Source organism: Puntigrus tetrazona, chromosome 9 (assembly GCF_018831695.1).
Source record: "Puntigrus tetrazona isolate hp1 chromosome 9, ASM1883169v1, whole genome shotgun sequence".
In the NCBI taxonomy this organism is placed as follows: Eukaryota; Metazoa; Chordata; class Actinopteri; order Cypriniformes; family Cyprinidae; genus Puntigrus; species Puntigrus tetrazona.
Window position 1 is genome coordinate 14,461,218 of NC_056707.1, and position 17,549 is coordinate 14,478,766.

General features: G+C 39.9%; 1 protein-coding gene across 3 annotated transcripts; it reads left to right on the forward strand.

Moving 5' to 3' along the window:
• The first annotated feature begins 706 nt into the window (after window positions 1–706).
• On the forward strand, window positions 707–17,347 carry zmym2 (zinc finger, MYM-type 2). 3 transcript variants are annotated; one of them, XM_043249220.1, is made up of 23 exons: window positions 707–723; window positions 3,558–4,407; window positions 5,677–5,965; window positions 6,090–6,255; window positions 8,456–8,668; window positions 9,217–9,364; window positions 9,658–9,773; window positions 9,933–10,055; window positions 10,330–10,480; window positions 10,711–10,883; window positions 11,165–11,330; window positions 11,413–11,444; window positions 11,563–11,704; window positions 11,781–11,908; window positions 12,189–12,351; window positions 12,588–12,722; window positions 12,905–13,014; window positions 13,197–13,383; window positions 13,681–13,811; window positions 14,795–14,909; window positions 15,125–15,367; window positions 15,534–15,669; window positions 16,106–17,347. In XM_043249220.1, exons 2-23 carry the CDS (start codon window positions 3,573–3,575, stop codon window positions 16,290–16,292), a joined length of 4,089 nt encoding a protein of 1,362 aa, XP_043105155.1. In that variant the 5' UTR covers window positions 707–723; window positions 3,558–3,572; the 3' UTR covers window positions 16,293–17,347. The 3 variants fall into 3 exon arrangements, with proteins under 3 accessions (XP_043105155.1, XP_043105154.1, XP_043105156.1); XM_043249219.1 differs by lacking the exon at window positions 707–723 and adding an exon at window positions 1,028–1,178; XM_043249221.1 differs by lacking the exon at window positions 707–723 and adding an exon at window positions 1,028–1,178 and having other exon boundaries at window positions 11,575–11,704.
• Window positions 17,348–17,549: the final 202 nt, after the last annotated feature.

The following is a 17,549-nucleotide window of genomic DNA, read 5'->3' on the forward strand; positions in this document are numbered from 1 at the left end:
TAATACACATACAATATAATGTCGACTCCAACTTGTGCTGGGCAAGAGGGCATGTTCCATTTTATTCTGACATTAAGGACACTTTATAAGGCAGCTAAAAGGTTTATTTTGTGTGTTATATTTCATAAAAGGATTTCTTGCAGAAAAGATTCCTAAAAGGTAACTTTGGCTCTTGCACAATGCATTTCCTTCTCCATGTTTTATGTTGAACTAAATTCAGCAATTGTGTTTTTTACTCTGTATTGGCATACTATTGTTTTTCATATAACAATATACATATCCGTTATTTGTCAAAGCGTTCATTAATATTCGATTAAATCCGTGTTGAATTCTCTTTCACCCAAACAACTTTAAAATCTAATTCACAAATCTCGCATGACTTACATGATCGAATAATATTAAACTTTAAGATGTGTGAATGTGTGCCATTCTATCCCTGCTAATCTCAAACAACGATTATAAATGCCTGAAAGGTTGAATCGTTGCTCATCGCTAGCGATGTCTGGTTCATGAAGGAATCATTATTTGAATCGATTCTTTATAATGAAGCAAATGAATCATTTCACAAACGGGACATGTGTGATTCGGTGAGATCTCTTTTCGAGTCAACAACTCACTGACTCGTTAAACCGAGAACTGTCTCATTTAAACATGTCTGATTCACAGTGAGCCAAGAAACGATAAGAGCATTTCGAGAGAACTGCAGGATTTGACCGATAAACCGTAAGTTACTTTAATAGCAAGAAATAAAACGTAATTGAAAGGTGCCCTAATGTGTTGTCAATTGACATTATTTAGCATACAAATTACAACATTTCAGGAACGTATCATAGCTATAATTTACGGAACTTGAACATCTGAAATCACATAAAAAACGTAAAAGAAGCATAAGATGTCTTTATATGAAACGCTTTATTACGCTGGGTCAAGGACCACGTGGTGGCGTTATTGCGTCATGACGTAAAAAGAATCACCGAATCGTGCTTTGAGCCGAGTCTTTGAGATCAAGTGCTCGAAAGAACCGTTTCCTCTAAACCAGTCGGACTTCCCATAACCAGCGCGCGCAGAGTTCGTTTCTCCTCCCACGCGCCTGGAACGTCCGTACGTTTTCACGCATGCGCGCCAGGATTTATGTCAAGGCACAAAAGTGGCGCTCTATCGTCTCCAGCTCTACTCCGGTAAGAATTTCTCTGGCGTTTTGATGCTGAACTGCGCGTAATTGGCCAAAGTTTTCACAACTATGTCTGCGGCGGAGCTCAAGCCGAGGAAACTATCGGGGTCACCTGTGTTTGTACGCGAGGGCAATTTAACGTGCAATTTTACCCCGCCTGAGATTTCCCCCCTCCGCCGTGGCAGGGTGCTATTGCCTATGCTGTCGCGCATTGTTTCGCTCGCTCTCTAATGGCGGACATGAGGCAGTGCTACCCGCTGACTGAAGGGGGCAAGTGATTTACCAATTAGTAAAAATCGCTTGTTTTTGTAGCTGAACATTAGATGTGCCTTTAGTACCTAGTTAAATGGGCAAGCTTGGAGTATGCATTGAAATATTTGTGGCTAGTCACCTATAGGCGTTATAGTTGATGTTTCTTAACAGTGCAGCGCCCCCACAGGGCACCACGTGTACTGCCTTTTGATTGCCAGGGGTAAACGCTCTTGGGTAACTTCAATTAAACCTTCACTCAAGTCTAATACAAGCAAGAAAACTCAGTTCTCGTAGAAGTCCGAAATGAGGTGATATGTATAGGCAAATCGTATTTACTATATTCATGTGCTAGTAGTGTGGTCTATGCCTGATAGCAAGAATCGAAATTGGTCGCGGTGTTATGTTGTTTTTTCTTGGGTTGTTTTTTTTTTATTTTTTTTATGTGCGTCATGTTACGCATCTATTTGAATATTTGAAATTCAAATTTAGTTTCCCTCCAGTTTTCTCGCGGGAATATTTTCCGATAACTACTTCTGACTATTTTTTTCACTACAATAACAATGGCGCAGTCTCGGAGGCTCTCCTCCTTCCAGTTCGCCGCTAATCCAATGGCTGCATGCGCCAGAGAGGCCAGGGGTGGGAGCTCAAGCGACACATGGGCCGTGGGTTTTTGCTTGAAAGGGGGCAGTTGGGGTAGATTTCGAGTTTCCTCCCGCCTGGGGGTCTCGCCTAGCAAGTTTGCAGACCCGTTGGCCCTTGAGTTTCGTGAATATAACGAACGCCTATGAAGCACGGCGTGCTGACGTAGTCATCCGGTTGCCTTGACAGCGCACGGATCGCGCTCGGGTGTGTGTGTGTGTGTGTGTGTGTGTGTGTGTGGATATCGAGGGTCTGGAGTCAAGGGCACGGCCCAGGGGTGAATGGTAGGAATACCCACAAAATGACTTGATTGTGTTGATAATTAACAGAATTGGTGCTAGAGAAGTGCAGCTTTATGGGGTCAAGCAACTGTGATGCGTTTTATTGGGGACCTTTGGAAAACAGTTGCGTTGTTGCTCAGAATGCAGACTTGGCACGGGCATGGCGCATATGCATGTGATTATATCACGTCTGAGAGGTGGATCAGTAACACTGCATATACTTTCCTCTCTCCAGCATCCTGATCATGACATCAGCCTGCAGGGAAAGCCCACAGATTCAAAATGCTAACTTGTTTGTGTCAAATCTATTTGAGCAATTTTTTTGCATGCGCTGCTTGCAGTTGCCTCCATAAGGAGTCTGTGCAGGCATTGCATCAACATTAGAATCTCAGCTGAAATGAGGCATTCAGTGTCAAAGCCTGGAAATGGAGGGAGATGCCCTCCAAGCTCTGCATTGCAGTTCACATGTATTAAAGTTCAACCAAAAGTCTTTACAATAGAGAGTTTGTTTTAGCAGATACAGATTTCCAAATTCAAAGTTGTAGCGCATCGATTTGTGTTCTACTGTGCTAAACTGTTGCTGTCTACATTTGTCATCATGGTTTCTTAAGAGAGATCAAAAGATTCAATGTCAGTATGTTTCTTTTTTTTTAATTGATTGTTTGTACTTTATAAAGACATGTTGATTGACATTGATCAAAAATTTGTTGAGCTCTGTACCAAAAGCCTGAGTGGGTCATGTGATAATAATATGATAGTTATTGTTCATTTACTAGACAGAGTCATTTTGTTTGCTTAGTGATGATAATTTTATGATAGTATCATGCATACTGGCTGACTCAAGAGTTCATAATTTGAAGTTCTAAACGCAATAATATGATGTTTTAAAAAAATTTGGAATAATTTAAAAAAGAAAATTTTCTAATTTGAAGAAAAAAAATAGTTTGTTCACTGTTTTTGCATTATGGATTTTAAATATCCAAATTTGTCATCTGAAATCATTATTTCTGGATATTCTTAGAAATCCAATATTGCATTGCTCTCTTAATATTCATTTGAAAAAAATCTTTCAGTCATTCATATTTTGTTAATCTGTTTTGCAAAATTAAGGGATAATTGATTGACAGAGCCAAATTTCTTTTCTGTTCATCATTCATGGCTCTTTTTTTAGCTTCCTCAGGTAATTGTTGACCTCATTGTGTTTGTGTCAACAGGTGGTTGCCTAAGCGATGGATGGAGATTTGGAAGCCAGGGCAGATGTTGAGGAGGCAGGTACAGTCACAGGGGAGGAGGAGGAGGGGGAAGGACATATGGAAACCACACCCACAACAGAGCAGACTCCATCTGCAGAAGAGCCACATACACCACCAGACCTGCCCAAGCCCTCAGAAGACAATGATGATGATGTAGTATTAGTGGAAGAGCCTGGTGCTCACTCTCAGGGGAGAGTCCAGCCCCCCAGTCCCACACCTGCAGAGACCCTCGCTGTTGCCAAAGACTGCGCAGAGTCGGCTACCACGGCAACAGCTTCCTCCAAGGCGCCCAATTCTCCCGCCTCTGCAGCTACCACCGGCACAGCCGCATCCACAACGGCCAAAAGCCAGAGCGAGCCAATTGTTATCGACGACGAGGAGGATTTGGAACTCAAGGGGGCTGCCTCTTCCTCGCTGCCACCCCCTGAGGCCGAGGATGCCCTGAGCAGCACAGAGCCTGACTCTGAAATCAAAATTGCTAGCGTTACCACTCTGGGAACGGACTCTTCTGCGGTTGCCATGGCAGCGTCAACAGCAACGCCACTGGCGCTGTGCGCTCAAGAGGATATAAACCTCATGATCACAAACGTGACTTCGCTGAAAGGCGAGGGCGGTCCAGTGGCTGCCCGGGTGGAGGGTTTGGAGGGGGCTGAGAATGGTCTACAGATCAGCAGTGCATTCAGCCTGAACCCAGAGGCCCAGCAGAACCAGGGTACAGCCAGCAGACCTTCACCCACGTTCAACCCAGGACGCATTGGTGCTGCGAGTCAGCCTGTGCAGAATGGAGAAACGGGGTCACACCAAAGATCTGGTAATTCATCCACATGTATCTGCTGTGTCACATGCACATACAGCTTACATTGATTTGCTTCTCTAGTACTAGAGCCATATGAAATCTGTTTTGTTCCCGATTCCCCATTCTTTTCTTTTTTTTAAATTTTATTTTTTGTAGACTGTTTTAATGATTACATTCGATTACATGAATTAAAAAGCATGTCTAATTGATTAAAGTCATGAAACCTACTGTATTAAATATCAATGAATTAAAAGCTTAACAATCTTTGAATTAAAGGCCCTATGAAATGTTTTATTATTCTGCTAAATTAATTCTTGGATAGTTTAGGGCCAAAGAAATGGTAAAATGCTCATGAAGTGACTCTCAGAGCAGTTATAGAGATTGTTCACGTACTCGTATATTGAGGAGGCAGATGTTGAAAGTGTAGTAAACAAAACTATAACATCTGTGTCATTCATCCACACACAACAGTGTAGTATTCATATTTAAATGGTCTGTTTGCATCTTAATATTCAAAGACACTGGTCCATGTCTTGTTTTAATTTGTGTACTGACCTACTTTTGATGTATCATTCCAAATTTGGCAAATTCATGACATTCTGTGTTATTCAGTAAATTGCATTTTTATTACAGCACTCCATGGTTCCGTTCACACTTTCCACAAAGTTGAAATCATAGGGCCCTATGGTACTAACAAAAGAATATATCATATCTTTATTAGAGGTTTCCAAAAGCAGTGCACCGTTATCCATAATGCATGTAGTGCAAAGATAAAGAGTTTAGTATGAATTAGTAGGATGGTATACTTCTGGCTCTGCATCTGTTGTTTTTGTTGTTTAAAATCACTATTACAGAAGCAGTGAGAAATCTTTTTTTCATATTGTGATGCATCAGAGTGTAACTTTTTATTGAAAAAGGAAATATAACAGGGACTTGGTTCAATACGTTGGTTTTGAGACGTGGGTGTTGCGTTAAAAAAGTGGGTGCAGATGAGCACCAGCTTGTATGGGTTGGTTTAAGAATGCTAAATGCCTGGAGAAGTTTTGCTTACATGATCAGAAGAGAAGTCTGTCTTTTCAAAGGACATTTTGATTAAATATTGTGAGGTAAGGAAAGAAAGTTTACACTGATGAATTGTTCTCAATAAAATTTGTGCTATGCGCTTATAAAATCCATTTATGTGCTTATTTTACAGTAGTATGGTTTTAGTTAGTTAGTTAGTTACCAATATTCACAAACTAGAAGGTTGGCAGTTGTCAATTTAAATCATTTTTGCTTCTTTAGATTCATGGATCTCCCAGTCAGCCTCTTTTCCCCGTAACCAGAAACAGCCTGGAGTGGACTCACCGTCTCCTGCAGCTCCTCTCCCCAAACCACCCTGCCAGTCGTCCTCAGGATCCCAGCAGCCGCAGCGCACCATGAAAGTCACATGCGCCAACTGTAAGAAGCCTTTGAAGAAAGGCCAGACTGCGTACCAGCGCAAGGGCTCATCCCACCTGTTCTGTTCGACAACCTGCCTGTCTGCCTTCTCCCACAAGCCCGCTCCCAAAAAGAGCTGCACCATGTGCAAGAAGTAAGACATTTAAAATTAGTTTGTGTAAGTAATCTCAGGTGCTAACTTAACCACTCTTGTTCGTATAAACTCGTTAGTTTGATGGGTGTTTTTTTTTTTTTTGTTTAATTCTTCTCCCAATCAGAGACATTACCAATATGAAAGGAGGCACCATAGTGGCCCAGGTGGACTCCAGTGAATCATTTCAGGAGTTCTGTAGCACAGGCTGCTTGGCAGCATATGAAAACAAACAAAATCCTCAGAAGAACCAGCTCAAAACAAAGTGCACTGTCTGTGGAAAGCTCACTGAGGTCAGGCAATTTACATTCACCTTTGATTTTGTTTGAATCTCTCATACATGCATAATAACCAGTTGTAAACATTACTATGTCTGCAAATAATTTTCTTTGATTTTGTCAGACATTTGTTTGACATACACAGATCTTCTATAAGAAATATGTACAGACAAACATTTAGACACAGGTAAAGATGCTTGACTCATAACAAAGGTCATTAAACCCTTTCTCTTTCTTTCTCTCTATTATATGGATTATATATACACACACACACACACACGTACGCATTAGGCATTGGACAATGAAACTGAAACGCCTGGTTTTACACCACAATAATTCATTAGTATGGTGTAGGGCCTCCTTTTGCGGCCAATACAGCATCAGTTCATCTTGGGAATGACAGATACACGTCCTGCACAATGACCAGAGGGATTTTGAGCCATTCTTCTTGTAGAATAGTGGCCAGGTCACTACGTGATGCTGGTGGAGGAAAACATTTCCTGACTTGCTCCTCCAAAACAGCCCAAAGTGGGTCAATAATATTTAGATCTGGTGACTGTGCAGACCATGGGAGATATTCAACTTCACTTTCATGTTCATCAAACCACTCTCACCAGTCTTGATGTGTGTATTGGTGCATTATCATCCTGATACCTGAGACCAGGAATCAATGTTTGAACCATTGGGTTCACAAGTTTCTCCAGAATGGTTCGGTAGTCCTTGGCCCATCTAGGGAATGCCATGATCATCACTGATCCACCCCCATGCTTCACTCTAGGTGTGCAACAGTCTGGGTGGTGCACTTCTTTGGGGCTTCTCCACACTGTAACTCTCGCGGATGTGGAAAAGACTGTGACTCATCAGAGAACAATATATGTTTCACATTGTCCACAGCCCAAGATTTTCGCTGCTGGAACCATTGAAAGTGACATTTGACATTGGCACGAGTAACCAAAGGTTTGGCTATAGCAGCCTGGCTATGTATATTGACCCTGTGGAACTCCTGACGGACAGTTTTGGTGTCACCCATAATGTGCATTGCAGTATTTTAGGCAAAACTGTGCGATTACTCTGTTACTCTATTACTCTGCTAATTAAACCTTCACACTCTGCTCTTACTGGTGGAATGTGCAATCAATGAAGACTGGCCACCAGGCTGGTCAAATTTAGCCATGAAACCTCCAACGCTAAATTGGCCAGTGTTTCAGTTTCATTGTCCAACCCTTGCATGTACACACACACAGACACGCATAGATCCCAAGCTTTCAAAGCAAGTGAATGAATCATATTTTCAATACTGTTTGAATGTATTTGAAGTGGTGGTTGGTGAAGTTGGCAGTAAATGAACATTTGTCTGTTACAGTTATGTTTAATGTTGATGTCATGACTGGACCTCCGTTTAAAAAATTACCAATCATTTAGGCCGCTTAAACCCTGTTTTTACAATCATCTTCAACGTCCACATCTCCAAAGACCAAGTTTGAGCACTTTTTTTGTGTGTGTAGTAATATGCCTGTACACCGTAATTTACCAATCCTACTTACAAAGCTTTGATCATTAATAATGAATATTGTTAGCCAGTAGGCCTTACTAATGAGAGCTGCACGGATGATGGCTGAAAGGCAGTCATTGTGTACTGGGTGATAATGGTGAATTAATGAATTTTACTATGGTGAAGGCTCACTTAAATATTTTTTTTATTCAAATATTAAATAATTGTGACATGACAAGAGCTTGTACCCATTTAAGTCAGCTAGGCTTTATGTGCTGCAAGTGACGCACTCTGCTTTATCCTGATGGTATTATGTAGGTAAATTTGTTGTTTTGGATTACTTTAAAGCTTATGTGCCCAAATAATTTTTGCTAACAGTCGAGCAGTGAGATCTTGCATTTGTATGTGCTTTCACTGAGGAAGGATGAATCCGAATCAGTGCTTCTGTAATACAAGTTCATAGGATGAAAAACCCAAGTTCTGTCATTTTCACCCACCTTTCATTGTTGTCCATTGTAGAATATCATTTCAAGCACTATCAAGCCTCCAGGCTTGTAGCCATGGTTACTGCCATCCTTGGCTGTATTTGTGGTGTATCCATGCTGATCACCTTGGGAACAGCAGCGAACAACCATTACACCAATTTAGATGTCATTGTGTTGATTTTATAACGTTATGTTAATCTATTACTTTTGAATGTGCATCTTTTTGTATCTTCTCCAGATTCGACATGAGGTGAGCTTCAAGAATGTGACCCACAAGATCTGCAGTGACACGTGCTTTAATCGTTACCGTATGGCTAACGGGCTCATCATGAACTGCTGCGAACAGTGTGGAAACTACCTGCCTAGTCGTGCAACAGCGAACCACTTTTTACTCATCGACGGTCAGCAGAAACGCTTTTGCTGTCAAAATTGCATCAGGGACTATAAACAGGTCAGTGATTTTAAGTTCACATCCCACAGTGCTTTAGTAAGAAAATAAAATCCTGTTTTGTTTACATGTATATATTTATATTCATATAATTTATATTATAAATATTTTGTGTGTTTATGTTCGTATTATATACATAATAAATATACACAGTACGCACACCTTTTATTATACACAAAAAAAAATTAATTTGGGTGCAATATTTAATTGTTGCCCAGCACTAATTTATAGCTATCCAAATGTAATTTTTTAACTTTGTACTTAAATGCACATTGTAATCGAGCTAATGTAAGCTCAAAGATGCGTGTGTGTGGAGCCACTCTTAAGACCCCGGCTCATGAGCTGCGCATATGCAAATGAACACAGTGGAGTGATTCACTCTGGAAAACTCAGCATCTATTTAATTAAATCCCGGGCTTTGTGATTTTTATAATTGCACTAAGCCATTTCACCATTTTGATTTTATTTTGATTAATCTTACAGCTCTAGTTTGATGATGTTTTTAGTGATTACTCTCAATTATTATTTTTTTTTTTTTTTTTTTACCACAGACTCATGGGAAGATAGTGCAGTGTAGTGGCTGTAAGGTGATGTGCAGATCATTTGATGCCACTCAGTGTATTGGGTCAAATGGAGCCATGGAGTCTTACTGCACCACAGCCTGTATGACCAAGAACAAATTCGCAGCTGCTGCACAGAGTGAGTAGATGATCGCAACCCAGAGCTGATGCTATCACTCTCACTCCATAGGTGCCATGGGGCCTACATTTGTGATCTCCTAATGTTTTTAAAGTTTGGTTTCATAACATTTTGCATATTCAAAGTGTTGTCTTTACTTCTTCTGCAATACATATGTTTACAATGCCGATAGTTGGCTGCTTTAACAGACAAGACAATTTGATTCTCTCTTTAAGATGTGGACCTATTACAAACACTAAGTCAGAGATCTGTTAAAAATGACAGCTCATGTTTGATCTTGTTTGTATTTGTAGATTCTGAGCCCTCATGCCACTTCTGTAAGAGAAATGCATTACCTCAGTACCAGGCAACTCTACCTGAAGGGAAGGTTTTGAGCTTCTGCAGTTCACAGTGTGTCACCAAGTTCCAGGTACTTAAGAAGCCTTTAAAGCTTGTTATATCTGATATTTCTGTAGAACCTTGAGTAAAAGAACTCTAGCTAGTAAATGCATCATTACGTCTTAGTTATGTCTAAATATAAAATGGTAATGTTTTACTGGTGGCTTTATTATCCAAATGTCTCCTGCAGAATGCCACCATTCAGACATCAGCCAATGGCCAATTTCCTGCTTCAGCTTCTGAGAACATCCAGCTGAAATGTAACTACTGTCGTGGTTCCTTCAACCTGAAGCCAGAGATTCTGGAGTGGGAGGTGAGATCTCCTTTAATCTAGGCCATTTTATTTACATGCAAACCTTTTTAAAGTGTTTTCCTTAAAATTGTCAACTGAAAGATCCCATAAGAGCATGGTAGCACCATATAAGCGAAATGTCTTGACACAAAGGTCTGATCACTGTTAAAATAGCCCAAGCAAATGTTGATCGAGGTCAAGCATATTATGATTTGATTAAATTTTTGGACAAACTGTTCTTTTAAGGATTTGAGTAACCTGAGATTGAAATGTGGTTTATATCTGATCTCTGCAGGATAAGGTTTATCAGTTCTGCAGTAAGACCTGTTGTGAGGACTACAAGAAGCTGCACTGCATCGTGACGTTCTGTGAATACTGTCAGGAAGAAAAGACTCTGCATGAGACTGTGAAGTTTTCGGGGGTGAAGAGGCCCTTTTGTAGTGAAGGTCATTATTTCTGTCCATTTCTAACAGTACATTGTCCTGTGATTTTTTTTTTTTTTTTTTTTTTTTTTTTTTTTTTTTTTTTTTTTTTTTTTTTTTTTTTTTTTTAAATCTGCTGTTTACATCATGTCATACTGTGATTTCATCTTGAGGACATTGTAGTAGTAAATTTGACACATTTATCCATCATGACAGGAGTGATATTTCAGGCAGTGTTTTTGTTCAACCTGCAGGTTGCAAGTTACTGTTCAAGCAGGATTTTGCCAGGCGTCTGGGCCTGAAGTGTGTTACTTGCAACCACTGCTCCCAGATGTGCAAGAAATCTCTCACCAAACAAATAGATGGAGTCAGCAGGGACTTCTGCAGTGAGACGTGTGCTAAAAAGTTTCACGACTGGTACTACAAGGTACACTGATCTTCTTGCCTAATTTGAGCGTTCATAACTTTGGGATCATGTGATCAAGCCCAGGTGGTGGTGGTGCTGCCGCTTCATAGACTGCAGGAGACTGACATATTTTAAGCTGACAAAAATGGCTTCCTCTAGATTAAAATACACCCGTTAAATGTATGTATATTATGAGGGATTCATTTGTTTTATCAGAGATAAAAAAAAATTCTGTTTTATTTAATTTCTGTTCTAAATTATTGCTTGTAATCATCTCTGCATTTCTGTGCCGTGTCCACTAGGCGGCGCGCTGCGACTGCTGTAAGGTACAGGGGAACCTGATGGAGTCTGTGCAGTGGCGTGCAGAGATGAAACATTTCTGTGACCAGCAGTGTCTTTTGCGCTTTTACTGCCAACAGAACGAGCCCAACATGGCCACGCAGAAAGGCCCAGAAAACACAGCTTTAGGTACAATTTAAACCCCCCTGCAAATGTGCATGTCTGAATCATGCTGTCACATTTAAAATGAAATGCTTTGGTTTGTTTACAGGGTTTGGAGGAGCAACCCAAGCATCTAAGATGGTGAGGGTGCTGTCGGTTTTGACTTGTTGAATTGTTGTTAAACGCAAGAAGCTAAAAATCGGCGTTTTGCACAATAGTTTAGATTTGACTGTAGTCCTTCTATTTGTGACTGTTGCAGTCATTTACTCAGGGGCCTGTATCGTATGCTGGGGGAGGGATTCTCAAGGATGTGAAGAATAAAGCTGTGCTTTGTAAGCCCCTCACCATGACCAAGGCCACCTACTGCAAACCCCACATGCAGAGCAAACCACTGCAGACAGGTGAGCACCTTCTCTTCTGTCTCCACCTTTTTCTGAAAAAGATGGAGGTTTATGTGCTTCTGTCTTTGCTTCTCAGATGAGGTAGGTGTGGAGGTCTCAGGAAAGGAGTATGTTCCTATTCCAGTCCCTGTTCCCGTTTACGTCCCAGTTCCCATGAACCTCTATGCTCAGGCCACGCCCACTCCTATTGCAATACCTGTACCGGTAAGAGCTCAAAGTGTCACGTTGTATGTACTTGCATGCACATGTAGTTACAGCAAGGTTGTGTCAGGTTTCTCTTCTAGTTGACGGTTTGTAGTCAGGTCGATCTGTGAAAATGTGAAAATATTTTTATTTCTTTTTGCAAATGTTTTTATAAAGTCACTTAATTTATGTATTTTATTCTTTTATGATTCTGAAAAATCATAATGGCACATGCCTTACCTCATAGAAATCACTCTCCTTGCATCTGTTTTTTTTTTTTTTTTTTTTCCTTTTCTCCCAGGTGCCTGTGCCAGTGTTTCTACCAACCACGCTGCAGAACGCTGAGCAGATTGTGAAGACCATCCGTGAGCTCAAAGCCAAAGTCCCCTCTGACCCTCTGGAAGCTGATCTAATAGCAATGGCTGAAGTAATTGCACAAGAAGATGAGAAACCCAAATGCTCAAGTAAGAACATTTTAGGAGCCATGTACCTTTTACAGGACTCTGCTTGTGTTTGTAACATCACTGTTTTCACCTCTGCAATTAACTGCAATTGTATCTCATTTCTCAGCTTTGTGATGCTCTCTAGTGTCAATTTTACACCTCTACCCTCTAAGCCTGCCATTCCCCTCCATTCACACTGCAACATTTTAAGTTGATACAACATTTGTAAATCCAAAAGCCATTTTCTCTTTTTCTAGACATCAAATGTGAGAAGAGCAGTAGAGAAGTGAAGATGGAAAGTGTAAAACATGAAAATGGCAGTGGCAGTTCAGAAGAGGAGGAAGAAGACAAGTATGAACCAGATTTGGACCTGGAGAAGGACCTGCCCCAAGGTACAGTAGCGCTTAAAGAACTTATTTACACTTTATAAAATTTAGCTTTTTGCAGTCTTGACAATACCTACATTTAAATGGTGAAAGTATATTCTCTTTTAAACTCTCTGTATTATGTGTAATCACTTTTCTATCCATGAAAATTATACATAGTAAAGAAGTGTTGTTCTGGTCTGTTTCAGTATCAGAACCCATCCTGGTTGAGCGTTTGGATACTGACACACTCTTCTCATTGCCTCCAGTCCTGTCTGAGGAGAAAGAGAAGACACCTCGGCCCAGAACCAGGAGGAGGGTAATAAACGCATCTACTCTTATCACTGTATCCAGTGTTGTCCTGTGATTAGAAATCCATTTGCTGTTCACATGCTGATGTATCGTGATTGTTGAGGATCTATATGAGGCTTGTGGTGGCACAGGCAGTGGTTTTACAATTGCTGTGTGTATGCTGATACTTCTGATTTACGGTTGATGCAGGGCCAGAAGAGGCGCACAGTAGAGGAAGAGTCTTCATCCTCATTATCCTCATCACCAATGGTAGAGTCCTCTGCAGCAGACGGCTCTTTCTCCTTGAACACCAGATATGGCTTAAATGCATGGAGAAGATGGGCCACATCTGAAGCCTCACCATCCAGCCAATCCAAAGGAAAGGAGAGGAAACAAGGTATTAGTCACGAATGATCTTTTACCTGATTTAAATGTGTTACTTCAGTTTGATTTGTAGATTATAATTATAACACTTTTTTCCATCCGTCTGAATTGAACATAGAAAACTAATTTTATTCTTTTGGGATAAATCTCTTGAAATGCATCATCTCATTTTCAAGGGGATCTTTTATATCATGTTTGTGTAAACAAGCATCTTAAAAATCCTCAAGATAATCTTAAATGTTCCTGTGTGCTGTACTGATTTAAGGTCTTGTTTAAGGTGTGTTTTTATTTTTATGATGTGTCTGAACAGTTAGTCTCCTGTCCCTGAGCCCAGCCGAGTTGAATCAGTCCTTATCTCACTTTGTCAAAGAAGTGCGTCGGCCTAATGGGGAATGCTATAATCCAGACAGCCTCCTTTACATCTGTCTCAGCATCCAGAAGGTGAGATTGTCTACAGCCTTCTAATGTCTCTTAAAATTGTACTATTAAAACTATTTAAGAAATACAATATTGCAATGTACGGTATGAAAATGTTTATTAATTTTGAGGTTTGCAAATATTACAAATGACATGGATTTTTAAAAAATATTAAATTAGTGATTTTAAATATACATTTTAGTGAGTATTAGATGATTAGATATTAGATAAAAATCTAAAAGTAAAAATAAGGAAAATTTCCTTAAATTTATATTCGCAGTTAAATATCCAATGTTGATCAATGGCGCTGCAATGCCAGTGCTTAGTTGAAGTGTTTTTTTGTTTTGTTTTTTGTTTTTTGTTTTTTGTTTTATTATGCAGAGCTGCATATTATAAAAAAAAACTTTGGAGAGTTGAGACTGCTCATTTGTGTACCAACATGGGTGATTAATGGCTGTTAATGGACAATCACCATTTTAGATTAACAGACTTTAAAATGTAATGCTTCATAAGATATTCATTTGAACTTAAAAACCTAAATCTAGGCTATGCAATGCCAAAAAAACCCACCAAAATAAGTTAAAATAAATCGTATAAAAAAACAAATACAATGCTTACATTTTTATGAGTGTGCACCAAACCTAAAAACCAGACAGAAAAGCTTATGTGCACCCCTGCTAATATAGTACTAATATCAGGCGTCCCACCATCTTACTTCTTAATGTAACACTAAAGTTCCCAACAATTGAAAAGTAGAACAAAAGAGTCCACGTTTAAGAAGTTAAACTGTATTTAAAACTAAACTCTGATGCAAATGAGGTCTTTGCTTCTGGTCTAAGCAGTGTCCAGTGATTATATCATTTGCTGTTCACATCCTGAAACATGCTGTTGATGCTTTTGATATGAGGACATATCAGACTGAAGACTGACCTGTCAACTTTTTAATAAAAGCATTTTGTCCTGCAATAAAGGTGTTGTATTATTTGTGGTCTAATCTTTTTTTGTAGCATTTACAAGATAGAGGAAGGACAGATGACCTCTTCGGTGATCCACAGTACCACATGTTTGGGGAAGAGCTAAATAAGCTCCTCAAAGACTGGCAACCCAGTGTCCTTCCTGATGGTAAAAACACTAATGTTTAAAAGTGTGAAGAGATGATTATAATGTGACTTGTCCAGTGATTGCAACTTGTTGTTCACATTCTGAAGTGCTGTTGACTCAATCCAACTATGAGGACATTTCTTACAGATTCTTTTGTTAGCCTGTTTTTTAATGTTGTCTGATTCTATTGCTGATTCTAAATATCAGCTTGTAACTGCGAGTGGTTTTCTGTCAAGGTTCTCGGTGGGGTCGTGTTGAAGAGCAGCATCTGTGGAGCAGTGGGCAGATTGGGGAGCAGACGCCCTCCGTCCTGCTGCGATCTCTCCTATATCTTAACTCCAAATACTTTGGTCTTCGCACCACTGAACAGCACTTACGCCTCTCGTTTGGAAATATCTATGGCCCAAGCAGTTCCAAACCTCACAGCCATGAGACCACCGTCTGTATACGTATCCCTTCCATCTCACAGGAGCAGCACGGTGCGTTTATCTGAAGCATTGTACATGGCATGATTTTATACATTATTCAGTATTACAGCTATTTTTCTGCAACCATTTTATTGTCACACATTTGTGTGTAGTAATACATTCTAAGCTATTCTGTGTACTTTGTACCTAATGATGAACTTTGTCTCTTCTTCCATAGAGCAATCAGGAAGTAAGAGGCGGCGTAAAGAGGACTGTGACTCAAACTTTGAGGCAGACAGTGGTTCAGGAGGATCTGCTCACTGTCCTGTTAAAAAACATGAGTGTCGACTGTATGAGCTTTACCTTTCGAAGTGGTGAGTAAAAACCAGCACTATTTTTGCTAGGAAAGTCTAACCCAAGACTATGATTGAAATTGCAAGTTGAAATTGTTTTGAACTAAGCAGTGTCCAATGATTATAACTTGCTGTTCACATCCTGAAACATGGTGTTGACACTTTTATTATGAGGACACGTACAACTAACTGTAAGTGCCTGTAATATATTTCAGAATTGTATGGTTTTCTCTGCATAATATACTACTTTCAATGCATAAAACACCTTGCAAAATTTAATTGCAAGAGATTGTTATAGTTTATCTCGTCTTTTTCATCTATGCATTTAATGCTCTTGTCCATAGATATTGAATATTTATTTTTGTGTGTGTGTGTGTGTGTTTTAAGTAATTGGTATCTTTTCCTAAATGTATGTTTCCTATGGGAACTGACTTCATCTGTCTTCCTCTCTTCTCAGCCCAGAGTCTGTGAGACAGAGGAAAGATTTTTTGTACATGAAGCCAGAGGTCTCTGCTTCCTCGGACAGTCCACTGTGGTTCAGCTCGACGCCTCTAGAGAAGAGCGCTTTGGCTAGGCTCCTGACTCGAGTGCTGCTGGTCAGAGATATTTATAAAGACAACCAGCACGAAGAGGAGGGCGTCTAGATGCAGATGCACTGAAGACTTCTTACTATGCTGTCCAGACACCCTGTGCATCACCGATGAGCTGCTTTCCATGTCACACCCTGTCACTCTCCCTTTAAACACACTGATCCCAATCTGCTAAGAGATGATGTCGGGATGGATATTAATATTGGTGGGATTATGCTGATTCAGATCAGTCTTCCCAAAGACCCTGAGGAGTTTAGGTTTTCTCCAGAAACATGACCTACAGGATGCTGCTTTCTTCTTCCTCCCCCTTTCAATTTTTTGGAAACTTTGGTTCATGTAGCATTACTTGTGAGGCCACTGTGGTCTGAAAATATTTCTGCTAACAGTATAGTCTGTTAGCAGACAGAAGACAGGAACTTTGGTCCTGTGACGTAATGGATTCAAGGAGGAAGCGGTTTTATTTTTTATTTTTTTATTTTTCCTTCCTGCCCAACAAAGCCTTCTAAAAAAATTATTTATTGCTGTTGATTGACGTCTGTTAAAGAGAGAGTCCAAACTTTTGTAACGACAGGGCAGGGTGCATGTGTTGGACACTGTGCCATGTGTGCAATTTCTTTGGCCTTCCATAAGAGCATTAAAACCTGCTGCAGCCCTGGACCTCTTTGTGCGAGTGGTATGAGTGTGTTTGTGAATGTGCGTGTGTCTATTTCCCTCCCCTTTCTTGTTGTTTTGGAGTGGATTGGACAGAAGTTAGTGCTGCGCAGCCAATACGTTACTGGCTTTGAACCTTTAAGTGTGAAAATATTCCTCTGAACAATCAAGTATATGAAATTTGACTTTGAATTTCATCTGCAGCGTTACACAGATAAGCAGAGACATGTTGTCAATGTTCAAACATTGTCATAGAATTTGCTCAATACTCTTCCTGGATTTGAGAGTAATTTGAAGGATGTGCGTGTGCACAAAGCTCATTAAACGTTATTCAAAACACTTAGCTTATGCAAGAGTAAAAGTGATTTATTTATAAGGTACAAGTCATGGGGTTTGTTTTTTTAATTATTTCCTTGACCTTTTCTACCAATAAATTACAAGCTAATTTCTTGGTCTCATAATGGTTTACCTTTTAAAAAAATCTGTTTAATTTGGACCATGAAATGTGAATTATTTTGTTTAAATTCCTTGCCTTCTGTCTGTCCGTCTGTTTCTGTTTCTTTTTCTTTCTTTCTAGATGTGAGTGAAGATGTTTTGTGCCTGATAATCTAAGCTCATTAGGTTTATGGGGTTTTTGAAAGTTATTACTTTTGACACTTA

Bases quoted from the DNA above. Each gene is read 5' to 3' on its own strand.
- zmym2 (XM_043249220.1), top strand. From the start codon at position 3,573: ATGGATGGAGATTTGGAAGCCAGGGCAGATGTTGAGGAGGCAGGTACA. The intron at 11,331-11,412 runs GTACAATTTAAA...GTTTGTTTACAG, and splicing joins CCCAGAAAACACAGCTTTAG to GGTTTGGAGGAGCAACCCAA. The intron at 13,015-13,196 runs GTAATAAACGCA...CGGTTGATGCAG, and splicing joins GGCCCAGAACCAGGAGGAGG to GGCCAGAAGAGGCGCACAGT.